The sequence below is a fragment of the Ursus arctos genome, unplaced genomic scaffold (genome assembly GCF_023065955.2).
Source record: "Ursus arctos isolate Adak ecotype North America unplaced genomic scaffold, UrsArc2.0 scaffold_16, whole genome shotgun sequence".
Classification (NCBI taxonomy): Eukaryota; Metazoa; Chordata; class Mammalia; order Carnivora; family Ursidae; genus Ursus; species Ursus arctos.
The window spans coordinates 24,856,050-24,883,529 of record NW_026622830.1 but is presented as its reverse complement, the minus strand read 5'-3'; the positions used below and the strand labels follow the sequence as shown (position 1 = coordinate 24,883,529).

General features: G+C 52.3%; 1 protein-coding gene across 1 annotated transcript; it reads left to right on the top strand.

Moving 5' to 3' along the window:
• Positions 1-27,434, top strand: BPIFB4 (BPI fold containing family B member 4). The gene is made up of 16 exons (XM_026503288.2): positions 1-106; positions 913-975; positions 1,738-2,257; positions 3,218-3,322; positions 4,115-4,258; positions 6,902-6,965; positions 7,427-7,487; positions 8,552-8,643; positions 10,225-10,428; positions 12,034-12,087; positions 14,903-15,073; positions 17,346-17,413; positions 19,874-19,916; positions 21,612-21,675; positions 23,738-23,814; positions 27,411-27,434. The coding sequence occupies exons 1-16, from the start codon at positions 1-3 to the stop codon at positions 27,432-27,434; spliced, it is 1,860 nt and encodes a 619-aa protein (XP_026359073.1).
• The last annotated feature ends 46 nt before the right edge of the window (positions 27,435-27,480 follow it).

The following is a 27,480-nucleotide window of genomic DNA, read 5'->3' as shown; positions in this document are numbered from 1 at the left end:
ATGTGGACGGCCTGGTGCGTGGCCGCTCTGTGTGTGGCAGCCGTCTGCGGCACCCGCCAAGAGACAAACACTGTCCTCAGGGTTACCAAAGACGTGCTGAGCAACGGTGAGTCCAGGCCTGCGGGGGGTTGGGGTGACATGGGGTGGGCAGGGCTGTCCCGCCAGCTCTGAAGTTGCCCAGGACCCTCTTCGCCACCAGCAGATTCTGCATCGGGTGGACGGGTGAATTATTCCCCCTTTTGCTTTCGGCTACCATTTCCTGAGCACTTGCGTGCAGGACAGCGAGTTGAGGACCTTAGAGCTGAGGCAGCAGGCGGCAGTGACTATGAGCTTGGGGCCCTGGACTCAGGCTTCCTGGGGCTCAAATACTGTGTGGCCTCAAGTCCACGACTTGAGTTCTCTGACCTCAGTTTCCCGATCTGCAAAATCGATGTGATTTTGGCCCCATCACGGGGACAGATATGAGGATGAACGAGAAAGCCTTTTGCAAACTTATCACAGTTCCTGATACCTGGGAGGCCCTCAAATGCAGGAGCTGTAATTATTCCTGCCTTTAATTCTCGGGACCTCATTTTTGTCCTCTGGCAAATGAAGACTCTCCCTGCCCTGATTCCCGTCTAGGCAGGTTTATAAGCTCTAAAGTATGGAGCCCTCGAAAGGGAGGATGAAGGAGAAAATCTTTCCAGGTTTGGTGAATGGTGTGAGATCTAGTTACAGTGAGAGCAGGGCAAGGTCTGCAGCTGGTGAGCTTGCCGGGATGTCAGGGCTGGATTGGTCTAGAGGCGTCTTCCCATTCGACCCTGACATTTTACCACCAGGAAAATGGGGTGCCGAGAGCCCGGGTAGTGCTCCAGAGGTGGCCCCCGGGGGCTGTGGGAGAAAGCCCTGACCGGCACTTCTGCTTCTCCGCAGCCATTTCGGGCACCTTACAGCAGAGTGACGCTCTCCGCTCAGCCCTGAGAGAGGTGCCCATGGGTAAAGCTGGTGGTGATGGTGGCGGACCGCTCCTGGGGGGTCTGCTTGGTGGAAATGGAGGTGGAGGTGGTGGGGGCGGTCTTCTGGGGGGCCTGCTTGGTGGCGGGGGTGGAGGGAGTGGTGGTGATCTGTTGGGTGGAGTTGGGGGAGGCTTATTGGGCGGTGGAGGCAGCAGTGGTGGGGGGCTCCTGGGTGGTAGTGGTGGGGGGCTCCTGGGGGGTGGAGGCAGCAGTGGTGGGGGCCTCCTGGGTGGTAGTGGTGGGGGGCTCCTGGGGGGTGGAGGCAGCAGTGGTGGCGGGCTCCTGGGTGGTAGTGGTGGGGGGCTGTTGGGGGGCGGAGGCAGCAGGGGTGGGGGGTTGTTGGGTGGCGGAGGCAGCAGGGATGAGGGGCTGTTGGGGGGCGGAGGCAGCAGGGGTGGGGGGCTGTTGGGTGGCGGAGGCAGCAGGGATGAGGGGCTGTTGGGGGGCGGAGGCGGCAGGGGTGGGGGGCTACTGGGTGGCAGTGGTGGGGGGCTACTAGGTGGTGGTGGTGGTGGTGGTAGGGGCGGTGGTCTCCTGGGGGGCCTGCTTGGTGGTAGGGGTGGAGGGGGTGAAGATGACTTGCTGGGTGGAGTTGGGGGAGGTTTGTCGGGTGGTGGTGGCAGCCGTGGTGGCGGTCTGCTGGGTGGCAGTGGTGGTGGTCTCTTGGGCGGTGGTGGTGGTGGTCTTTTGGGCGGAGGCCGACACCATTACAATGACTACAGACGCGTTGAATTCTCCCGAGGTGTCGGTGGCGTTCCCTACAACGATTTCCATGTCCGAGAGCACCCCCCAAAATATACCAATGGCAATCAGCTTGGCGGTAATTACAAGTATGGTCACATCGAGACCAATGACAACACCGCTCAGCTGGGGGGCAAATACAGATACGGTGAGATCCTTGAGTCAGATGGAAGCATCAGGGACCTCCGAAAGGGCGACTACCGCAATGCCGAGAACGCATATGGCGGCCACAGGGGCCATGGGCGGTACAGGTCAGCCGAAGGTGCAGCAGTCGCGGGCAGGCTTCACCGGAGAGAGCTGCGGCCTGGAGAGATCCCACCCGGTGTAGCCACTGGGGCGCTGGGCCCAGGTGGTTTGCTTGGCACTGGGGGCATGCTGGCGGCCGATGGCATCCTGTCGGGCCAAGGCGGCCTGCTCGGCGGAGGTGGTCTCCTTGGTGATGGAGGACTTCTCGGAGGAGGCGGAGTCCTGGGCGTGCTTGGCGAGGGAGGCCTCATCAGCACCGTGCAGGGCATCACGGGGTAAGGAGGGGCCAGGCTCCCCCTATCAAGCCCAGACGATGAATGTACAAACCGGGGGATCACCCCCAGGGGCCGGAGTTGGAGGAGTGACAGTCTAGAGAGCCCTGTGCACTTCAAGGCTTGGCCTCAGGACTGGAGGTCTTGAGAGCCCCAAGTTGTATGGCTTGGGGTCTTGTCCTTAAGCAGCCCTGAATTTGAGTCTCAGCTCACCTTTTTATGTACGTGTGTGACTGTGGGCCGCACTTTTCATGGCTCTGAGTCTTGATTTCCTCGGCTGTAGAATGTACATTGTCAGAGTTAGAGTGGAAAACACCCAAGGATTTAAAATTACACATATGTAGTAATTTCATCTATGCCCAGTCTCCTCCCATTCACTATCTAATTCCATGAATACTCAGCACTCCTCCTCTGTGCAGGCCGCTGTGCTGGCCCTGAGCACATGGCCACGTGGTCAGCCAAAAGGCACAGCTCTTGCTCCCCCAGAGCTTGCAGGCTGATGGGGTATATGGGCTTTCATAAAGACGCCTGAAAATAATCGTACAATTATAACACTGGTAAGCAGTTCGTGGGGAAATGAGGATGTGTATAATGGGAGAGATCAGGGAAGGCTTCCTGGAGGAAGAGGGTCTTAAACTGAAATCTGAGAATATGTAGGAAGGAACCAGGAAAAGAGGGGCAGGGACAAGCAGAGGGAATGTCATCTTTACAAGAAAAAAACCCCAAAGGAAATACATGGAAATGTAAACAGTGCGTCTCCAGGCAAAAGGAGTATGGACCATGGCGTTCTTTCCCTTTCACCTCTCTGGGTTTTCCAAGTTCTATCCACAAACGTCAGGTGTCTTTAGAGTCAGGAGGAACGAATGCGACACGGAGAAGGGGGTGGTGTGAGGCGGGCACTCCTAGCGAGGGGCGGCAGGCAGGCGGGATGACCTCCATCTCACCACCCCCGGGCCCACGCAGGCTGCGCATCGCGGAGTTGACCCTCCCCCGGGTGTCCGTGCGGCTCCTGCCTGGAGTGGGCGTCTACCTGAGCTTGTACACCCGCGTGGCCATCAACGGGAAGAGGTGTGTACCCCCAGCCCTGGAGGGGCCCCGCCAACCTATGTCCCGGCCGGGAGATCTTGGGCAGGCATTTCCCCTCTCTGCTCCGTAGCCTCTTTGTCCATAATGTGGGGTAAGACCTAACGTGTTACCAGCACACAGCTCACACTGGGGCTCGGGTCATCTTACGGTCCCTGTCCTCAGTGCAGGTGGCCTGCATGGTTGTTAAGGTCTGGGAGGCTGGAGACAGGTGACAGCCTGGGTTTGAATCCTGACTCTCTTTTAAGCTGCGTGACCTCGGGTCAGCCCCTTCATGTCGCTGAGCCTTAGTGTCTTTGCCGGCAATGGGCATGACACCTCCTTTTCCGGGTGGCTGTGGCCACAGGCAAGGGAGGGCAAGCAAATGCCTCCCTGGAGAGTGCCTGCCGCAGAGCAAGTGCTTATCCGAGGCCCTCGGACAGTGGACTTCCGCACTGAGTTCTCCCCATGGGATGAGGTCATATCTATAAAGCTAGGTCAATGGGTAGTCGCCTTGGAAACCAGAATTTATATAGAGAGCTCATTTATTGAACCCTGTTCCTAGCCTTTGAAGCCCTCATAGACTAAGGGGGAGATAGATTTGTTTGCAAATGTAGAGGGACCAGGGGGTTTGGGACCCCTAGAGATGAGCGAGGGGCACACTAGGTGCACGAAACCAGGAGGCAGGGACAGGGGAAAGAGGCCAAGCTGCAAGGTGCTGGCCAGGACTGAGTGAAGCTGAGCTGCCTAGCAGTTGAGGCTGACTCACTGTCTCCCCGGCCCCGTGATCTCCTCCAGTCTCATCGGCTTCCTGGACATCGCTGTGGAAGTGAACATCACTGCCAAGGTCCGGCTGACCATGGACCGCACAGGCTACCCTAGGCTAGTTATTGAGCGATGTGACACCCTCCTGGGGGGTATCAAAGTCAAGCTGCTTCGAGGGTGAGTACCAGCGGGCAGTTGAGTGCCTTGGGGGATGGTGGGGTGGGCTGTCTTTGACAAACCATATGGTTATGAGTAAAGGCTCCAGAAGCAGCCTGCCGTTCAAACCTCAGCTCCACTATTCATTGCTGTGTGACTTTGAGCAACTCTGTTGCCCTCTCTGTGGTCCAGCTTCTTTGTCTGTGGAATGCAGGTAATTCTTTTTCCCTTTGGAATTGAGATAATGAATGCAGAACACAGTGCAGAATCTGGTACATTTTAAGAGTTTTCTGAATACATGTCTAGCAGGAGTTTTGTGTCCCTTGGACCCCCAACTCAGGGGGAAATTTCCCAATTGGTTCTGTCCAATGCAACCTTGGTTAGGGGTTGAGTTTTTTCTGTTATGCCCTCCCCACAAAGTGGCCAAATCCCCATACTCTGTCCGGGGAAGTTAAAAGTGTCTGTGTATTGAGGGGTACGCTGTCCCCAGGTGTTGGTTTTGGATGAGGGCACATCAGGGCAGCTCAGAGCTGAGTCCTTTCTCCACTCCTTGGCCCTCATCATGGGAGATGCTTCCTTGGCTTCTCTCTTCGAGGCCTCTGGCCCCTTACTCCTTCCCCTCCTGTGTTATCAATCTTTTCTCCCTATCACTCCAGTACTCATCCCACCTAGACTTTGGGAGTAGAAAAACTCCTTGTGCCACTTGAACTCAAGAATTTCTGATTCATGTGAGCTTCTCTGAGTCTTTGTTTCTGCTCTAGGGTAGGTAAGGACAGAGAAAATTGGCCCCTGATATTTTGGTGAGGAGAGCAGATGGAGAGAAGCACCCAGAAACCTCCCAGATCTTTACATTCATATTTTCACTGGGAAATGTATTTGGTAGTACATGGTTCAAAATATTAAAAAAAAATAGGGGCGCATGGGTGGCTCAGTTGGTTGAGCGTCTGACTCTTGATTTCAGCTCAGGTATTGATCTCAGGGTCATGAGATTGAGCCCCACATTGGGCTCTGTACTCAACAGGGAGTCTGCTTGAGATTTTCTCTCTCCCTCTGCCCCTCCCCTGCTCTCTCTCTCTCTCTCTAAAATAAATAAATCTTTAAAAATATGTATAAAAAAATAAAAGGGCACAGACTGAGAGCCTCCTTCCCACCCTGCCTCCCATCTGCCCCTCCCCAGCAAGCTCACTGTGCTTCTTTCCGATTCTCCCTCCAATTCCGTTCTACAAATGAAGCAAACGTGAACGTAGATTCTCACTCCCAGCCCTCCTTTAGCACACACGGGCACACCCTATAAACACCATTTTGCACTTTGTCTCCATCTACTCTCTTTGGAGATTTTTCTGTATTTGAACATTGAGAGTTTCTTGTTGTTTTTACGGCCGTGTAATATTCCATTGTCTGGCCGAACCACCAAGTATCGGTCTCGTCCCCTGGTGTGGGGACATGGCAGTTCGTCTAGTCTTCTGCTCTGACACACAGGTTACAATGAATAACCGCTTATATACATTTTAAACGTGGGCCGATGTATCTGCCGGATAATTTCCCAGAAAGAGAAAACAGTCTTAGCCCTGAATGTGCACGGATTAAATTCAGGTGATCCCCCCCCACACCTAGGCACACACGCACCCGCGTGCACGTTTGTTCTCAAGGGCCTTATCCTCCAAGGAGAATTGGAACCGAGATAAGGCCCCTTGAGGTGCGAATCCTCTTGAAAAGGAGACCAAAATACATAGTGAAACATTCTAATTAGGACACGATCCCACGAAATTCTCTGCTCTGTCAAGCTGGCAGGCTGGACGGTCAGCTACAACGTGGGCAGGCACAGGTAGGGAGTGTTCGGGGGGGGGGGGGAAAACGGATGGGGTTTTAAGGGGCCAAGCTGTTGGTGACACTTTGTGTTAGGAGAGCCATGTTTCACTCACCTTCTCATCACTGCAGGGCCTCACAAAACACACGCTTGCCTTACAAGTCTGTCTGTCTGTCCACCTATGTGTCCTGTCTATGCATCAACACTGTGATCTCCTTCCCTCCTTAACTACCTGGCAGCTGGTGACGGACTTAGAACTCGCTCTGGACCACTTCTCCCGACCTGTTTCCTTGTCTGTAGAACCGATCACATCTCCCAAGCTTTTCAACATCAACAGCTCATTTCCTCTTGCGGACCGCACGAGCACGTTTTGCTGGCCAGTGTTTCTCCTCCCCTCCCTTCCACGAACATCAATTGAGCACCTACTATGCACCAGATGCTGTGCTAGGTGCTTGGATCAAGCAATACGTCCATTTCCCTTCGGGGTGACCGCACAAAGCTGCGGCAGGCAGCCCGCTAGACGGGCACGTGCGCAGGAGGGAACGACTTGCACATAAATCAGGCCTGGCCCACTGCAGAGTTCAAGGAGCATTTGTTTGTTGGATGGATGGACGGACAGACAGACGGATGGACGGATGGACGGACAAATGGATGGATGCATGCATGCATGCATGCATGAATGAATTGAATGAAAAGCCAAGCGATTTGCCAGGGTCACCTGTCCGTTCAGGCCCAGCCACTGTCCTTCCAGCTTTCAGAACAATTTTCCAGTACTCGCTGCCCAGGGCCTGGCTAGGGACCCCGAGTGTGGACGAGCTTGGTGAGCTCCCGCCTCCCCTCCACTCCTCTCTCCTCAGGCTTCTCCCCAACCTCGTGGACAACTTAGTGAACCGAGTCCTGGCCAATGTCCTCCCTGACTTGGTGAGAACCCATCCTGGGACGGGAAGCTAGAAGCATAGACTCTCCCCAGACTGAGGGACCATAGTCCGGCCTCCATCCCTGTGGGCATGCAGGTGACCCAGAGGAATGGAGGGAGCCAGAGGGCTGGGCCATGTTCTTGGGGGCCCGGGGAGGACCCAGAGGACCACGGAGGGACAGATTAGTGAGGGGATAAAGAAATGGAGCTTAGGAGTCACATGGTTCTGGTTTGAACCCCAGCTCGAGCACTTCCAAGCTGCCTGACAATCATACCCCTTCTCTGAGGCTTGGTTTTCCCAGCTATAAAATGAGTATTATGAGAGAGCCTTCCCCATAGGGCTGCGGGGAGGACCGTGCCAGGCACAGGGCAAGCCTGCAGGAAATGTTAGCTGCTGTCAGTATCCGTGCGCCCCCTCCCCAACCCCAGCCCCATCACCGGAACCTCATGCCGTCTCCCCCTACAGCTCTGCCCCATCGTGGACGTGGTCCTGGGTCTTGTCAACGACCAGCTGGGGCTCGTGGACTGTAAGTCCTTCCCGCTTTGCTTCGTTCAGCCAGCATCTGCCAGCCCCGATCGGGGCCCAGCCATGGAAGGCACTGGGGACGTAGCATGTCTGGGAGGGGGGCCCAGCGTGGTGAGGGCACACCTGCTCAGGCCCTCGGAGTGTGGCACGGCTGATGGCACAAGAGAGAGGCTACCTGGCCAGACATCCCCCACCTGGCCCGGAGGCTCAGGCTCTGGACTGGGACTGGGAAGCTGGGTTTGAGTCCTGGCTCTGCCTTGACAAGGTGTGGACCTGGAAAGACTTTCCAGCTTCCTCATCTTTACAATGGGGGGGTTGGCTTCAGCCCACAGAGGGATTGGAGAGTGAATAGCAGAGACACTGGGGAGACTGTCCGGGTCCTCAGAACTAGGCTCCAATACCACCCCATGATCCAAGATTTCTGAGTGAACATTCCTGAGGGCAAACCTGCCCCATATAGTTGTGGAGTTCACGCGCAGCACGGTTCCAGGGATCTCCTTTCACATAGACCAAAACATAAGGGAGATGCCTGACTTACGAGGGGCTACGGTTTCTATAGCCCTACAGTGCGGCCATCTGGGGCGGCACTTCCATCTCTCGGGACCCCTGGCAGTTTGAGGCTGGCTTTCCCAGACAGGTAAAATACTGTCCCTCTGTGGCCAGGAACAAGGGAGGAAGAGCCCAGACAATGCAAGCCTTCAGGGAAATCCCAGCTTCGACTAAGCACCACATTGTGCAACCTTCGAACTTCTTCCCTGGTCACAGGACTCACAGTTTACAAAGCTTATCAATATCCAGAATCTCGTGGACCCCACAGTATAGTCTAAGGTGTTAAATATTAAGTCTATTTTACAGAGGAGGAAACCAGAGTTCAGAGAGGTACAGTGTCTTGCTTGAGGTCACACAGCAAGGAAGAGACAGAGCTGGAATTTGAACCCAGAACTCTTGCTCTTTTCATGCTGTCTGGATCTGGAGCCTTGCTGTTCCGCCTACTTTGGGGCACAAGGAGGGGTGGCATCTTGGAGGGTCGAGGGGATTCCCTGTGACCCCCACCTTTACCTGCAGCGCTGGTTCCTCTGGGGATATTGGGAAGTGTCCAGTATACCTTCTCCAGCCTCCCGCTTGTGACTGGGGAATTCCTGGAGCTGGACCTCAATGTGAGTGCCGGGGCCTCGGGGCAAAGGGAGGCGGGCAGGGGTGTGAGCGCCAGACCCATGGGCTTCTGCTCAGTGTCTGCGAAGCAACATTTGAACAAGACCTTCTTTTGGTGACTCGAGGACCTTCTAGGAGCCACATTAGAAAACGCAATCACAGCCAACACTTACCAAGGGCTCCCTGCCTTCCAGGCACATTCTGAGTGTTTTATGTTAATTAACCCAGTCTATGCTCACAGCCACCATGTGACATAATGAGGCGAACTCTTTATGGAGGAAACGGAGGCGCAGAAGTTAACCCACTTGCCCAAGGTCACACCACGAATAAAGGGGACCCAGCCCAGGCCATCGACCTTCTGCTACTGGGGAGTTGGTTTACCTGGGGGAAGGAATCTGGCCAGTAGAGTGCTGACAAGCACTAGCAACCCGCTCTCTGGGATTAAAAAAAAAAAAAGTCCTGATTTGTAGCGTTTGCTAATTCCCACTGTCTAAATACGGCCACCGTGGCCCATTTCAAGCTACCAACTTGATATCACTGAATGAAGAGCTGGAAAGACAAGCGTAGATAATAATGTCACAAGAGTGTTTATGAGCTGGCGTCAGCTGCTTCCAGAACACCACTGAAGCTGGCCCCTCACACGCATGCGTGCTTCCCCTGGGCTGTACCAACGTGGGTGCCTCCCCACTCCTTGCCGTATCAGATACAGAGCGGCGGATACTCTCCTGCCGCCCCAGACACAGCGTGCTTGTACACACGTACACAGGCACACCTAGTCTCTTCATAAGCAAGAGCCGTTCAGGAGATACTTGTTGGCTACCTGCTGTTTGCCAGACTCCGGGCTGGGGCTGGAGGTGCACTGGCGAACAAGGTGAGATCTGCCCGAATGGAGCTTGCAGTCTACTGGAGGGGAGAGGCCATGCAAGAGTCACTCAGACAAATACACAATCAAAGATCATGAGTGCTGTGAAAGAGGGTCCCAGAATATAGAGCCTAAAGCAAGGAGATAGGATGTAACCAGGAGGTCGTGGAGGGCTTCATGGAGGAAGTGACACTTAAGCTGAGACCTGCCAGATAAGTGGGCCATAACAAGAGAAGAGTGTGGGGGAGGGAACAGTGTGTGGGAAGGTGCCACAGTGGGGGTGATGAGATGGTGGCGGGGCCTGACAGGGCAGTAGGGACAGAGTGACTCTCCATGAGGTGGAGAAGTCCCCGGGGACAGACCACACAGCACCTGTAGACCGTGGAAATGTGTCTGGTCTTTGGAGAGTAGCTATGCCACGGCCTTTTGCAGATCCATAAACACGCTAGCGCTTTTTGGCAGGACCGAGAGGGGAAGAATCCACGTCACACATGTATTCAAAGCAAAGGATGGCTGTAAGTGGTCATAAATTGAGAACTGTAAGAGGTTCCATTCCATCACAAATGAAGAAGAGCCAGGGGGCATATAAGAAAGGGCAACTCAGACCCAGAGGGTTTCATTGAGGAAGGCTGCCTGGAGGCAGACTCAGGACCTCACCCTGGTCCCAGCCTCCTCCACTCATCTCCCTGTACCCCTGTGACCCCTTTCCTCTCTGTTTCCCCAGACTCTTGTTGGGGAGGCTGGAGGAGAGCTCATTGACTACCCACTGGGGCGCCCAGCCATGTCTCCCAGACAAAAGATGCCAGACTTGCCCCCCATGGGTGACAACACCAACTCGCAACTGGCCATTTCTGCCAACTTCCTGGGCTCGGTGTTGGCCCTCCTGCAGAAGCAGGGGGCCCTGGATATTGACATCACCAACGGCATGGTGAGTCGTGGCCCCATCGAGAGGTGGGCTGGGCTGGGCAGCAAACGGCTCCCCGCTGATCCTGTCTAGTCCCTGCAGCCTTGGGGAAATTGCTTTAAAGCAAGAACAGTAGTAGACAGTCCATCCCTCACTCGTTTCCCACTCACGGACGTGTATTGATTATGGCAGTGTTTACCAAAGCATGGTGCCTAGGGTGATTTTAGGTGATTCATAGCCATGGCATGAAATAGCATCAAATCATACGATGAGAAAGTTGCTCCCTATTCAGTTCTATTTAATTTTATGCCAATACTTCTTAAAAAGCTTATATATATTCCTATATATGTATCCCAATGTAAATGCTTAGAATCCTTTTACTTTGTACATTGTTACTAAAAAACTAAATGATACATAGAAATAAGGTATGATCCAGAGTAATTTTCTTTCCAAACCTTTCCTTGTGAAAATTTCAAGCCTTCGGAAAAGTTACAAAATAACACGATTAATGCCCAAATATCCTTCACCCAGATTCACCAGTTAATATTTCGACATATTTGCTTCATGTCTACCAATCCGTCCATCCATCTGTATACTCACCCATCTACCCACCTACTCATCCCTCCATCCATCCTTCTGTCCATCCATCCATCCATCCATCCATCCATCCTTCTGTCCATCCAACCATCTTTCCATCTTTCCATCTATCCATCCATCCATCCATCCATCCATCCATCCATCCTTCTGTCCATCCAACCATCTTTCCATCTATCCATCCATCCTTCTATCTGTCCATCTCCTCATCCATCCGTCCTTTCTTCTCATCCATCCATCCTTCCATTCATCTACCTATCTAAACTACCTAGTTAGCTAGCTAGCTATTGTTGAACAATTTATGTTTTTGGAAACATGACATTTCACTCCACTCCAGAAATCTGTGTCTATCTGCTAACAATAAGATATTCTCAAAAAAAAACCCACCGTATGAATTGTGTCTATCTTGGTTCCATCAAGGAGAAAGTCTCCGTTTAGTGCTAGTATATAGTTAACCCTCTCTTGCACTTTTAAGTGTCCTCTTTTTAACTCAGAGAGAACAGAACTCACACCCACAGCCCTCCACAGACAATGATACCCAAGCAGAATGTAATGGCATTATTTTGTTTTTATTGCATTCAATTTCCAGTTGCCATTTCTTTCTGTCAAATGGTACTGGCTTTCCATTTTTTAGTATTTGAGGTTTTCAAAAGCAAGTCAATTGAAAGAAAACATTAAGTAAGTCATAGTACAGGTTGTTCAGGGATGTGGCAGAATTACGCATTTAGTGGACACTGGGGTACGCACGTGGACTCACTGGTGTTCCCCTTGTTTCGGTCAAGAATTACATTTAGAGGAGAGAGAGTCAGGCCTGTGGTGAGCTTAAGTGGCTGGCCCTGTCCGCTTAACCACAAAACAGCTACAGTGGTCAGTATGGTGGTTGCTGTTGGACAGGCAGGACCCCCAAGGGGTCTTTAAGGGGAAGAAGACGCCCCACCGGTTGTGGGGGGGTGTGTAGGAGTTTAATCCCTGTGTTAGCATCTCCTGTCTGTCCCCCTGGCCTCAGGGACTCACATGACCCTTCTTGTCCTACAGTTTGAAGAGCTTCCTCCTCTCACCACGTCCACGCTGGGAGCTCTGATTCCCAAGGTATGTAAGGTAGATGTGTCCCCTTGTCTTCAGCCCTGCCCTCCTTCTAGCTGTCCCAGGAACTGGGTGATCCGACACCCTCCCTAGGAGTGCCGTGACAAAGGTGTGCTATCCAAATCCCTATGAGAGGGGGGCATGGAGGGTTGAGGTGGAAAGACCTGAGCTCTAGCAGCAGACGGGCCTGCACAGGTCTAATCCTGGCCTGGCTACTTCATTGCTGTGTGTCTTCAGGCAAGAGTCTTAACATCTCTGAGCCTTAGCTTCCTCATCTGTCAAAAAAGGCTGCTAACTTCCACTCCACAGCTTCACCTGGGAGAGTAAGGGGATGAAGGTGATAATTCATGTAAGGGTGCTGACCCAGAGCACAGGCAGGTGGAGGGTGGCTTAGACGGGAAGAGCCAGGCTTTTGGAGCAGACGAACATGATTTTGAAGTCTAGCTCAGCATGTCTCAACCACGTTGCCATAGGCAGATGACTTCCCGCTGGGCCTCAGTTTTCTCATCTGGAAGATAGGAATAACAACACCCACTTCACTGTGTGGCTGTGAACCTGGGATCTGAACGTAGGCACAGAGCAGGCCTCTGATAAATGTTCTCTGTTATTGTTCTTGTTAATAGTAACAAAATCTTTTTAAAAGGGGTGGGAGCAAGTGGGCTCTTGTCAGGTTAGTAGCTATGTGCAGGTGGAACGAAGGCCCTTCTGACCCCAGTTCTTGTCCCAGCGCTGGTCCCAAGTCTGTTACCCTGCACCTGGCAGCAGAGAGCTTCTTACGTAGTAAGTGTCATGCGGCTACGAAGGGTTGCTGTAATCTACAGCCGTTCCAGACATTTCTCTGTTCTGTTTGCTTCTGGTTGTAATTCAGAGGCAGGAAGGGAGACCCAACTCAACAAACGGTCACTATCGCCCTCGTGTGGTTGGAAGCTGAATGGCAGAGCACCATTGTCTAATGTCATAGTGGCAGCTTTGGGAGACAGGGAGAGTCCTCAGTCAACTGGGTCTTTTATTTATTGGGCCACTTCTTATGTGCACTGCACTTTAAAGCTTACGAAAAAAAATTTAAGAATGCACTCTTTTATTTGGTTTTAATTACCCCCTCCCCCACATTAATGGGGCCAGAAGAGAGGAGCAATCCATTTTACAGACGGGGAAACAGAGGCTCAGAGAAGTCACACAGCGTGGCAGTGGCAGAGCTGTGCTAGAGCAGGGACACCCCTGGGCGCAGGGGAGGATTTGGGCTGGACACAGAGGAACGTCCTGGAGACCCAGGCTGGGGTGTAGTCACCAAGAAGGATTGATCAGAGCTGGGAGGGGTACCCCGGGTCTCCTGCTGCTGTGGGGAGAGTTTGAGGCAACCTCTCCACGTTCCTGTGAAGGAAGGTGTTGCTAATTGCTGGAGAAGGTGAATGTTGGGGTAAGTCCCTCCAGCTGTCCTGAAAATCCCTTTGGGAAAAGCCAATTCCCCAAGTCATTGATTTGTCGAAAGCCAGTTTGCCAAAGGGTGAATTCACTAAGTGGTCATTTGGCTGAATTTACTAGATTTGCCAACAGACCCAGTTTGTTCAAAAGAATTTCACCTTGGGGCGCTGGGTGGGTCAGTGGGTTGAGCGACTGCCTTCAGCTCAGGTCATGATCCCGGGGTCCTGGCATCGAGTCCCACATCAGGCTCCCTGCTCCACGGGGAGTCTGCTTCTCCCTCTGCTCCTACCCCCACTCAGGCTTTCTGTCTCTCTCTTTCTCTCTCTCGCAAATAATTACATAAAATCTTAAAAAAAGAAAAACAAGAACTTCACCTTGAATGTGTTCAAGAAAATAAATAGTCTTCTTAGGACCGGGATCCACACAGCTGCATTGCTCGTGGAAGTTTCTGTTTACATGGAATTCTTTTTAAAGCAATTTGGTAGTTTTCCCCATATATTTATGTTCATGTAATATATTTAAGAAAAGTGTTCCTTAGGGGAGCCTGGCCAGCTCAGTCAGAAGAGTGTGTGACTCTTGATCTTGGGGTCGTGAATTTAAGCCCCACGTTGGGTGTAGAGATTACTTAAAAATAAAGTCTTAAAAAAAAAAAAAACAGAAAGAAGAGTGTTCCTTAAAATAACTTCTTTGGTAAAACAGTTATTTAGCAAATATGGGAACTGATTGCTTGATGACTTGTCCCTTTAGCTAATTAGCTTTTGGGGAGTCCATTTGCAGCAAACAGGCTCCGATTGCTCCCAGCGTGGGTCTCCAGAGACCCCAGCGAATCCAGGTAGGCTGTGCCTCGCTCTGGGACCTCACTGAGAAGCGCCCTCAACTGTGAACTTTCTCATTCCAGGTGGGGCGTCCGGGGGCAGCAGGAGGGGAGGGAGGCCTGGGCTTCTGAGTGACATAGACCCGGGCTGGAACTTCAGCTCTTCCGCTGGCCTTGGACAATTTGCTTGAGCCTCAGTATTTTTAATCTGTGACGTGGAGAGAAAATACGCTATGGAGTTGTTACAGTGATTCGATGCAATCGTGAACGTCCGGACGAACCCATCTTGCTAGAAGCAAGGTTCTGAGCATTTTGGGGCATCAGGCATTGAGCTCGAAGCTCTGCTGTCACCCCCACTTTTGAATCTCCTAGTAACCCTACATGAGAGCCTCGGAGGGGGCAGCCCCCTCCCCAGCAGCAGGTCAGAGCCCCCGCATGTGGTCTGTAGGGCTCAAGCGATGCTGTTGGACCCGAAGGTGCCCAGTCTGAAACCCTGGGCCATGTGTTTAGAGGTTGGCTGATGACCCCCTGGGCACCCCCACTCTCCAGGGCCCCACTCACGCTGGCCTGGTGTCCCCCCCCCAGGTGTTTCAGCAGTACCCTGAGTCCCGCCCACTCACCATCAGGATCCAGGTGCCCAACCCACCTTCAGTGACGCTGCAGAAGGACGAGGCACTGGTGAAGGTATTCGCCACGTCTGAGGTCATGGTCTCCCAGCCCAACGACGTGGAGACCACTATCTGTCTCATCGACGTGGTGAGTATCGGCGGGAGGGGGGGCGCCATGTGGCCTTCTGGAGTCCCCAGACCCCTTCAAATCCCTGCGGGACCAACCATAGTGACTACAAGCCCGACACGGGGCCAGATGATCTGATTCAAATCCAGTCTGTAGCATTTCTAGCTGTGTGATCTTGGGGGGATCCCTCCCTCCCTCTGGGCTTGATTTTCCCCTCTGCTCTACGGGGGCGGCCGCGGGGCATTGGCTCGGCGCTCAGAGCAGTAGCTGGCATACCGGAAGGGCTCCTTCACAGGTTGTCTAGCTCAGTGTGGTAGGTCACGCATTCAGCAACCTGTACCGAGCAGCTACCCTGGGTTACGCTTTCCCCTGGATGCTGGAGAAAAGGGAAACAAGGCAGATGGTACTGGTTCTCATGCCCCTGGGCCCCAGCGGGAGACAGATATGAATACAATTTCCAGTTATTTCATAGAGAGGAATCCTCTTAAAACATGTGGCTCCTTTTCTCAAAATTTTTCCTTTCAATCCTGAAACAAGAATCAATCCGCTAACAATGACCCACAAAGTTCTAGATCAACCCCTGGTCACCTTTCAGCTCCTCACTCTTTTGCTCTTTCACCAATGTGCCAGGTGGAGTTCCACCCCAGGGCCTTTGCATATGCTGTCTCTGCTGCTGCTTGGAACGCTCTTGCATGACTCACTTCCTCATTTCCTTTAGGTCTCTGCTCAAATGTCACCTCCCCACAGAGGTCTTCCCAAGACCAGCTGTCTAAAATATCCTCACCCCTGGCATATCTCTCCCTCCCTCCTCCCTCCCTCTCTTGCTCTCCTTGGTTCATAGCCTTAACCTGACGCTATACAATGCATCTATTAGTTTACTGCTGGGCAGAGATGTGCATTGGCTTCTTCACTACAGGATCCTCAGAACCTAGCACAGGGTCCTGCACATAGTAGGTGCTCAGTAAATATTTGTTGAAGCAATGTGCTGTTAAATGCCACTCCCCCTTGGTGGTTAAGGCTTTAGATTCAGACACTTGGGGTTCTGTCCCATTTGCTGTGTCTTCTCAGGCTCTCCTCCCAGGGCTCAAGACCAGATGAGCTGCCTCTAATCCGGGAAGTGGGTATTCTTGGCTAGAGCACGCCAAGCCATGGTGTGTCAGGAGTCCGTCCTGGGCGTCCTCAGATGCCAGATTAAAAGGGCTGGTTCTCACCCAGGGAGTGGTGATGGCTGCTCCTTGTTGGTTAGTCCCTACTGTGTGGACATTTTTCCGTCAACAGCCCAAATGCCTTAGGATCCTGCTCGGAGCCCTGCCATGATTCCCCAGTGCCCCAGGAGGCAGCCATGACTTCTCTCCAGCCTGCTAGCCATGCCCGGTCTGGCCCCTTCTCACTCCAGTCTCCTGCGGTCCTTTTACCTCCTTGCTCTCTGGCCTTTTCTTTTCCCTTTAATGCCAACCTCTTTCCTGCCCCTGGGCCTCTGCACATACCCTTCCCAGTGCCTGGATCACTCTCACACCCTCTTTCTCATCTGGCCAAATCCTACATACCCTTCATCTCCTTGTGAATGGATGGGATGATTTTGCGTGGCCACACGGGTCCCTGCCATACACACCCAGAGCATCCAGTCCTCCGTCATCCCAATTATTATTATTATTGTTACTACTATTGTGACATCGCCTGAATATGTTGGAGATTCCTTTCTTCATAAGACCAATTTATTTTATTTTATTTTATTTTATTTTATTTTATTTTATTTTATTTTATTTTATTTTATTATGTATTTGATGGGGGAAGCAGGGTGGCAAAGAGGAACTTTCCCATAACAAGGCTTCTGCTGGGGAGGGGTTGCTCTGGACCTTTCATGCCCTCTGCTGCGGGTGGGGCTGGGGCAGTTGTGGGGACACTGGTGATGCCCAGTCCCCTCTGCAGTGGAGCAGAGTTTGTAGGCTACGGGCCACCCACCCGCTCTGAGACAGTTCAGACACCCCCACCAGCCAAGCCATCGCTGCTCCCCGCGACAACGTCTCTCGGAGGGAAGTTCATTCAGCCCTGCCGACTGACCTGAAAGCAACACACTTGTCCGCAAACATAGGCGGTTTCTTATTCCCAACCCCTTCCTTCCAGAGCGGGGAAATCCATCATACAGGGAGCGTTACTGGGCTCTTGGCTCGTAAAAGGAGGTTTGACCAAGACCTCGCAGGACAGACAACCTGTGTGAATGCGCCCCTCACCGGGGCCTGGCACACACAGCCCGCCCCGCAGCAGAGCCTCATTCTCACCCCCTTTCCTCCAGGACACAGAGCTCTTGGCCATGTTTTCCGTGGAGGGAGATAAGCTCATGATCGACGCCAAGCTGGACAAGTAAGGCCGTTTGCGGACTCGGGCTCCCGCCGCTCAGAAAGGCCTCTTTGGGGCAGCCGTGCCTGGTGCCAGCTGCTGCAGGGACACCAGGGCGGACACCGGAGGTCCCCTCGCACGGCTGCCAGGGCTGGGTAGATCCCAGAGGCTGCAGGGGTGAAACCGGGCTGTGACTGTCAAAGCCACTGGTGCGAGCTGGGCAGGGTGGGTGATGCGGGAGCTTCATAGAAAGGACCTACTGCCAACGACAACAACAATGTCAATAATAATACCAAGGACGGGCGTGATGCTGATGTGCCCGGCTTTGAACTAGGTATTTGAATGCGTGACAATGGCCTTGCGAGGTCGGGGCTGTTATTCTCCCAGCTTCAAGTGGAGACAACTCGGGCTTAGCGAGGAGGGCGTACTGACCCAGGGCCTCACAGCGGGTACAGAGAGGGGCTCTGGGCCAGCCCAGGCCTGTCAGGCCTAGAGCTGTGGTGCTCGGTTACAAGTGCAGGCTTCGGAGCCAAGCAGTACGAGTTCAAATCCTAACGTGACCACTGACTGGCTGTGTGACGTAGGCCAAGTGACTCTGCCTCTCTGAAACTCAGTTTTCTCACCTGAAAATGGGGATAATAGTCCCTACCTCATAGGACTCATGATAACGGCTGTTATTTGTTGGAGGCTTTCTACTGCCAGGCATTGAGCTAAGCCCTAAGTGTGTCTCAATTCATGTCATCCCTGACATCAGCCTGTGGCAGTAAGTACCATTATTACTCCTACTTCAAGATAAATGAGCTCATACGTGAAATTGTCAGCACGTGCCTAGTTCATTATAAGTTGTTCTTCTTACAACAAATATTTATCAAGCCCAACAATGGGAATTACTTGGAATATGACACGAATCAGAGCCATCCAGGAGTCTAAAGAGGTGATGCTTAACCTGAGCCTGGATGACCGGGGGTGTGGGGGGTGGGGTTCGGGCAGTGCGAGCAGGGCAGGCAAACTCTGAAGGGCAGGAAAGAGCTTGGTGTCGGGGATGGAGAGGCTGAGGGGGAAGGGGGGGAGAGAGTGGAAGTCGGCAATAAAACACCACTGAAACAGTCTCCTCCCCCAAGAAGTCTCATCGGTTTCTGTCCTACCAGACGCGCGAGGGCTCTAATGGCTCTGGCCCAGGGCGAGTCTGGTCCGGCCTCTCTCGGGTCGGGCTGTCAGTTTGCAGGCGAGATTCAGGCCCAGGGAGACCGAGACCCTCACGGTGCAGAGAGAGACCTTGAACCCCGGCCTCGGGCCCCCTCCTCAGAATAGCGCAGCGGCCAAGAGCTCATCTCAGGGCCCGAGTCCCGGGCTCTGCCTCCTGAGCTCTGTGGCCCTGGCGAGGTCCCCTCTCGCCAGGTTCCTCCCCCAGGGGTTTGCTGAAAGGACCACGCGAGGTGGGGACGGTTGCTCCTGTGGGCGTGGCACGCACCGTGTACCAGGCACGGGCTCTACTTGGACTGCTCATTTAGTCCTTGCAGCCGCTCACTGTGCAGAGGAGGAAACTGAGGCAGAGAGAGGCTAAGTACTTGGCCAAGGACACACAGCCGGTAGGTGTCACAGCGATGATTTAAGCCTTATGTATAGCAGTCCCTCCTTATCTGTGGGAGGCGAGTTCCGAGACCCCCAGTGCTGCCTGGGAGTGCAGCTAGCACGACACCCCGGCTACACTGTGCTTATCCACACACATACCTGGGGTAACATTTAATGTAGAAGTCCGGCACGGTAAGGGATGAACGACAATAACTCATAACAAAATACAACAAGTACAACAATATACTGTAACAAAAGTTATGTGACTCTCGTCCCTTTCAAAATATTGTACTATACTCACCCTTTTTTTTAAAGATTTTATTTGTTTATTTATTTGAGCGAGCACAAGCTGGGGGAGGAGCAGGAGGAAGGACAAGCAGGTTCCACGCTCAGCGCAGAGCCCGACGTGGGGCTTGATCTCACCACCCTGAGATCATGACCTGAGCCAAAGTCAAGAGTCAGATGCTTAACTGACGGAGCCACCCAGACACCTCTATACTCACCCTTCTTCCTGTGGTGATGTGAGGTGACGAAATGCCCACACGATGGGATGAGGTCAGGAGAATGACGCGGGTACAGTGACGAAATGGCAGGCTACTCCTGACCTTCCCGTAATAGGTCAGAAGGGGGATCGTCTCTTCCAGACCGCAGCTGAGCGCAGGTCACTGAGCCCGTGGACAACGAAACCTCGGATAAGGGGGGCCGGTATGGTATAAAAGCCCGAGGACCAGGTCTAGTACAAAGTTGGGGTTCACTACGTGGAGCTCAATGCTGTTCTTACTAACTGCCCCCAGGTCAAGTGAGGTCTTGTGAGGATGTCGGTGGGGGGGCTTCTGAGAGTTTATGGAAATACAGCCCCTTATGACCCTCCGGCAATCACTACGTCTAACAGGTGGTTCTCTTTCTCGGCAGGACTCACCTCAACCTCAGAACCTCAAACGTAGGCAACTTTGACGTAAGTACTGAGCTCAGGCCCTCGGGCAGGGTCTCCTGGGAGTGGCGCCCCGTGTGGCAGGCTGGGGCCCAGGCAGCTGGGGAATGCCGAAGCGTTGGCATCACCTCTGTCAGGCCTCGCTTACAGGTGGGCAAACGGAGGCCCAGAGAGCCAGGGAGGGCCGGGGCACAGACCCCCCACTCCAGCCCTGCCGGTGAGGCCGTCCCGTTTGAACCGACCACTCCCGTGGGGGCAACGTGGCCCAGATCCGCCCGCCCCACGGTGGGGAGGCGGTAGGACAGCCATGTCCTGCGGGACCCCTGCCTGTCTGGATCAGGCCAGTGGCTGTGCCGCTGACTCCGTGTGGGCAACACCAACCCACTCTGAGCCTCAGCAAACAGGTTTGGATTGATTTCCAGGCACCATTTTACCAAAACGCTCTGGAACTCTGCCTTTCTAATCTGAGATGCTCAGATTCTAGGGTTTGGTCCTGTTTCCTCATTTCTTTGTTTATTCTTGGGTCCCCCACACCACCAAAGTCTCCAGAAATGCCTCCCTTTTCTTTTACAAATTGACGACTGAGCAGAGGCCCGACTTTCAGGACGAGATGGGGTGAGATGTCCGCATGTGCACAGACACTCAAATACCCACCGTGTTGCCTCTTCCTGAGTTTTTGCAACCGCAGCCCCTACAAGCCATGGAGTTGGTGTTACCAGCTTTATTTCGTAGATGGAGAAACCGGGGCCTGGGGCTAGGCTGTGACATGCCTCACAGCTGGTTGGGGCATGGCTGGGACGGGAGCTGGAATCTTCGGACTCCAAGCAGAAGCAGCATCTCGCACAGTGTGAAATTAGCGAATAGTCAGGGACAACAGAGACCAGGCACTAGGCACCAAATTAAGCTTTTTTTTTTTTTTAAACAATTTTCTCTCAATCCTCACAACAAACTTATGATCTGGATACACGTATTAGCCCATTTTCCACATAAGGAAATGCCAAATGCAGAGAAGTTGGGCGACGTGTCCAAGGTCACGGCGCTGCGATAAAAGTCCCACGCCCTTGCCACGGTCCTACCACGTGGTTCTGCACCAAACCATGTACTTTACAGAGAGGGGCTTACATTTGCCTTTTACAACCACTGTACGAGGGAAAGGTTATTCACGCCTATTTTCAGAGTGGAAACCAAGGCTTAGAGAAGTTTAGGGCACACGCACACGTGAGAAGTTCCAAGGCCGGGCATTTCACCTGATCGGCCTGTAACCTTCACTGCCTCTTCGCAAGTGGGGCTTGCTGACCCATTTTACAGCTGAGGAAGCTGAGCGTCCAAGAGGTGAGGGAGATTTCCCAGAGGCCCACAGAGACTGAGCTGGGATGGGAACCTGGCATGTTGGTGACACAGCCCCAGGGCCTTGCGTGACATCACGGTGGTTTCAGAGCAAGCCACCATAGACTACGGGCCCTAGGTCTCCCCCAGTCCCTGCCTTACCGTGAGCCTTGGACCAGCGCTGGCCTAGCTCTGGGCCTCAGTCTCCCTAACTGCACAGACAGCAGGCGGACAGATGTGCCCTGCGGCTGTCCAGCTTGGTGGTTCTGGAGTCGTGGAAGCTCCCAGATTCTCCCAGATCAGCTCTGCAACTTCCCAAGGGCGGGGCCTCGAGGAGCCCTTGGGGATCCAAGTGAACCCCTGCGGGGGTTGAGCTCCCTTTCTTCCCTGCAGGTTGGCCTCCTGGAGGTGCTGGTTGGGAAGATCTTCGACCTGGCGTTCCTGCCCGCCATGAACGGTGAGAGCTACGCCCGGCCTCCGCAGGGCTGCGTGGCGTGGGGCCTGGTAGCTGCCGGTTTGGCGGGCATCATACTTGACACTCAGCCATTCTGCCGCAACAGGATTTCTGAGAACTTCATTCTAAGCTTATTTATCTAACCCTCTGAATGCAAATGTTGCCCCAAAGGTCAACTTCCTTATTTGCTGTTCTGCTGTGTTCTTCTCCTCCTTCTTCCTCTCCTCCTCCTCCTTCTTCCTTCTTCCTTCTTTGGCTGATTGTTTTGTTTTTCTGATTATCTACGTAAAATTCTGATTATAGGTGAAAATTACATATGTGTAAGTTTTAAAAAGTCCAGAACAGTTTAAAAAGTAACTTCTCACCTCCCAGAGGCCATTAATCTCAACACCTGGTTCTAGTTCCTTCTAAACTCTTTTTTCTCCATTCAAAAAAAAAAAAAAAAAAGTCCAAGATATTTTCTGATTGTTTTGTGTGTTTACTTTCAGCTGTGGTAAAATACACATCATAGGAAATCATTTTTAGGTGCAAATTTAGTATTGTTAGGTTTATTCGTGTTGTTACAGTCCTGATTGATTTTTAATCATGTATTTAATTTTACTTACATAGGGATTATGTGAATACCTTGTTGCAAAAGCTCTGTCAGTACCCATAAAGCTGAAGGTGCTCTTAGGATCTCCCGGCCTCCCAACCAGAATCCGCCCCTAGGCAGCCTCGTTACCAGTGAGAGGATTTTCCCGCTTCATAGAACGAAGGGAGAAGGGACGGAGCGCGATTCCTCCTCTCTGCGCTGCCTTGGGGATGTTATCAGGAAGTTATTTGAACTGTGGGGCCACTGGAGGCTGGGAGAGCTGAACCCCTTGTAACTGGAAACCTCGTCCCAAGGCCTCCGCCGCTTCCCCTTCGTGGAGGAGAGGATGGAGAGGGGCTGCTATCAGCTCTACCAGCAGGGTTCATTCGGGGGAGTGCTCCATGTCCAACAGACCTTTATCCTGGAACCTGTCACCAGAGGAGGCCGAGTGGAAATCACAGGAAGGCCCTGGTCCCCAAGGCCATGCGCGCTCCCTGGCGGGAGGCGACCACTTCAGGAGCGAGGCTGGGCTGGGCTGGGCTGACCTTTGAGGCGAGAGGTGGAGACTCTCGCCCGGTCTTGGCCACCAAGAGGTGACAGCAAGTCCCTCCAGCTCACTGTCATGCAATTTACCGTTGTCAAAAGTGAGAGACTGGATTAGGACCATGATTCTCAAAGTGGGTTCCATGAAAAATTAGTCTTACAGGATAGTCTTAAGAAGAGGGTTCCATGGCCAAGCGAGTTTGGGAAATTCGGAATGTCCTGCCCGGGGGTAGATTCGTCATGTGCTTAGCTCTCTGAAAAGTCCTGCTGGAGGAGGAAAATCTGTTTAATGTCTCTTAATCCAGTTCCACCACCTACCCTTTCACCCATCCATTCCTTCCTCCCTCCCTTCAAAGGACACAGTCCTTGCCTGCAAAAAACTCATAGCCTGGGGGCCCCTGGGTGGCTCAGTCGTTGGGCGTCTGCCTTCGGCTCAGGGCGTGATCCTGGTGTTATGGGATGGAGCCCCACATCAGGCTCCTCCGCTGGGAGCCTGCTTCTTCCTCTCCCACTCCCCCTGCTGTGTTCCCTCTCTTGCTCGCTGTCTCTCTCTCTCTCTCTGTCAAATGAGTAAATAAAAAATCTAAAAAAAAAAAAAAACTCGTAGTCTGGGTAGAGGCGACAGATGGGGAAACAGAGAATTCACATTCTGTGATTTCTGTCATGGTGGGGGCGGTTCAAGGGAGCAGCAGGAGCCCAAGGTTGCTTGGCCTGGGCTGGGGGAAGCTTCACAGAAGAGGTGACATCCAAAGTCTCGGGGGAGGCTCAGAGCCCGGCAGGCAGGTGAGGGTGAGGGCGTGTGTCCCGGGCAGGAGCACCTGCTAGGACAAAGGCCTAGAGATGGAAAAGAAATGGCTGTTCTCCTTGAAAATCCTGGCGGCTTCCTGTAAGGCTGACACCTCTTAGCCGCGCTGACTCGGTCTGACCATTTGGTGTTGTTTCTTCTCACAGCCGTGCTGGGTTCTGGCGTCCCTCTCCCCAAAATCCTCAACATCGACTTCAGCAATGCAGACATCGACGTGTTGGAGGTAAGGGGAGAAGAACTCTATTCTGCCCTCTACTCCATGCCCAGGAGTTGGGAGGAGGAAGAGAAGGGAGGGGAAGGGTGGGGCAATGGAGGTCTTTTCCTTCAAAGGATGGGGCTGAGGGAACAGGAAACAAAGCTGAAGAACCCTTCAAGGAAGCTCTCCCCACCCACCAACTCATTTCGCCCCCAGGGCAGAGGTCATTGCCCCCATCTTGCAGATGGGAATACTGAGGCTCAGAGCGGTGCGATGTAGTTCACTGGAAAAACTTTTATTGAGCACCTGTTGAGTGCCAGATGCTGTGCACGGGGGTGGGAATACAGCAGTGAACAAAACGGACAATCCTGGCCCCCGCAAAGCTCTCCCAGCCAGGGGGAAGATGGCCCTTTGGATAGACATCCCTGAAATAATTGCTAATTATAATCATGGCAGGTGCCTTGAAATTCAAATGCAGGTGGTCTTTTTGCCACGATAAAAGCCACATATGCTTGTTACCTGAAATTTGGAAAATACAGAAAAGATTAAACAAACACATTTATCCTCTTAGATACACTTGCAACCTAGAAATGACCACTTAAAATGTTTTGCTGGTTTTTGTTCCAATCTTTCTGGAGTTTTATTTTTCAACATGACTTTGCTCAGTAGGGCACTAGCGTTGAAGAAGGAGGCCTGGGTTCCAATCCCGATTCTGCCAATATCCAGCTGGGTGACCTTGGGCAAACCACTTCATGTCTCTGAGGCTCAGTTTTTGTCTCTGTAAAAGGGGCAAATCATAGCACCTTCTCATAGGGCTGCTTTTGGAATAAAGTGGTACTCTATGTGTCAAGAGCCTTATACAGCCCCAGGCACATAGTAAGCATTCTAGAAGCGTCCATCATTACCAGTGTCTTCATTTTAATAAAGAGTGCTGCAGCGAACATCCTGGCTCATAAAACTTTCTGGATTCAGGATTCAGTATGTTCCCTAGAACACACTCCCGGAAATAGAAAGAACGGGCCTTTGCCCCAGAATGACAATTGCCTTTCCTAAAGGCGGCCCCATCCGCACCGCCTCCAGCAAAATGCAGAGAGCCCAGCTCCTCACACAGCTGCCAGGCTTGAGTCTCAGCCCGGGGTGGCCCCCCACCACCTCAGGGGAGCAGTGAGGGGAGGTGGGCAGTGACCTTGGAGGGGCAGAGTGGGCAGGGGTCAGATGCAGGCTCTGGGATAGTCCTCTGGGGTGCGTGCCCTGGTCCCATCTCTCGAGCTCCTGTAGGACCTCAGCACTGCTCTGAGCCTCAGTCTCCTCGTCTGAAAATGGGGACCAATAATACCCACTCGTGGACTTTGTGATGAGAAATTAAATGAGATACAGTATTTTAATGCTGTTATTCCCTTGATGCTGCCATTCACACTAATACCGTTATTCAAGGGGGTCAGGAGCTAGGGATGGGATCGGCACAAATTTACCACCACCACCATCATCCCCTCCCCCGACCATGTACTGTTTTATGTGCATTTGGGCCTCAGCACGACCCTGGTGCTGCTTGCCCGCACATCACAGATGAAGGACCTGAGGATCAGAAAGGGTAGGCCACTTGCCCAAGGTCACCCAGCTAGTGAGAAGTAGGTTTTGTACTGGAATAATGGACGCAGTTCCTACCAGTGGTTCTCGACCGGGGCTGTATTGCAAGCCTCCTCCCCAACCTAAGGGCCTTTTTTAAGTTAGTGGGGATGATTTTTTTCTTTCCTGAATAATCATGCTTGAGTATTTCGCATCAAAATACATATTATTGCATTATAAATAACTTACTTTTTAGTTCTTCTTTGTATTCGAGCAAGGGATATCAGTAGATTATATAGATCTGAATTTCATTTCAAAATAATAAAGGAAAGAGCACAAATACCAGTGATAAAATGTAAATTGGGGTGTTGGGTCTGAAAGGTGCAGAACCACTAATTTAAAGAGAGGCCCAGCTTTGGGGCGCCTGGCCGGCTCAGTGGGTAGAGCATGTGACTTCTGATCTTGGGGTCGTGAGTCTGAGCCCCGCACTGGCTGCAGAGATTACTTAAATATATAAGCTTAAAAAACAATAAAGACCCAGCCCAGTCTTGGTCTTGCACAACCTCTGTAAATGGTAGCTACTTTCTTATCCTCCTCCTCCTTCTTTTTAAAGATTCATTTTAGAGAGAGCACGTGGATGTGGGGGAGGGGCAGAGGGAGAGAATCTCAAGCAGACTCCCCGCTGAGCACGGAGCCTGACGCAGGGCTCATCTCGTGACCCTGAGATCATGACCCGAGCTGAAACCAAGCATCAGGAGCTCAACCAACCAAGCCACCCAGGGGCCTTCTCCTTCTTTTTCTTCTTCTCCTCTCCCGCCCCTCCTCCTCCTCCTCTTCTCCTCCTTCTTCTTATTATACGGTTCTAGCCATTTATTTTAACTTTTCATTTTAAAACAATTTTAGACTTCCAGAAGAGCTACAAAAATAGTACAGAGAGTACGAGAATACTCTTCCCTCAGTTTCCCCTAATGTTGGCATCTTGTATAACCAGAGTATAATGATCAAAACCAGGAAGTTCACATTGACAGAAAACTATTAACTCATCTACAGACCTTCCTCAACGGTTTCCCCACTGCCGCGCTTTGTCTGGTTCAGGATCCAGGATCCCACTTTGCACTTGGTTGTCAGTCCAAATCTGTGACAGTGTCCTCCAACATGTGACAGTTCCTAAATTCTCCTTGCGTTTTATGACCTTGATGTTTCTGATGAGACTGGCCCGTTGTGTGGGATGTCCTACAATTTGGATTTGACCAATGTTTTCTCACGATGAGATTGGCGTTACGTATTTTCGGCGAGAACGCCCCTGGCGTGGTGCTGTGCCCTTCTCAGGGCACCGTATCGGGGACACGCGATGTCAGTGTCTTCTTCCTGGGGATATTGACTCTGATCACATGGTTAAGGTGGTCCCGGCCAGTTACCCCACTATTGGTTAAGTTACCATTTTTCCCGTTGTAACTAATAAATATCTCACGAGGAGATACTTGGAGACGACCACGGAAATATCCTCTTTCTCATCACACTTTCTCCCCCTCATTTTGGCATTCTTTATTGGTTCTTGTCTGCAAGAGTTATTACTGTGGCGTTTGCCTCATGGAGACTCTCCTTTTCGATCGTTCCTTCCATTTATTTGTTGAAATTTTGCTACAAGGAAGAGCTATCCCTTCTCCCCCATTAATTTATTTACCCCATTATTTTTATCAGTACAGATTTATGGGTACTTACTTTGTTCTATGGGTTAAATCTATTATTTACTTTTTTGTAGATATTTTGAGTTAGGAAAATTGGATTTTGGAAGAATGTGGACAGAGGCTCAAGCTTGCTTCTCTTGTTTGGGGGAAGAAGGAGATGAGGGTCAGGGAGGGAAGTGTCTTTCCAAAGGTCACCTGTACAGGGCAAGCTAATGACATGGCCAGGGTGCTCGACGGGTTCCTTTAATCCCAATAAACCTTGCTCCTTCCCAGAAATGTGCCTTGCCCAGTCCCCAGGCAGGTGACTGCTGAGGCTGTAAGCAGAAGCCAGCTCCTCCACTAACTGTGTTCTCTGTTCTGACCTCCAAGGACCTTCTGGTGCTGAGTGCCTGAAGGACACAGGCAGAGACGCTGCTGCAGCCCCGGGAGAAGCCAGAGC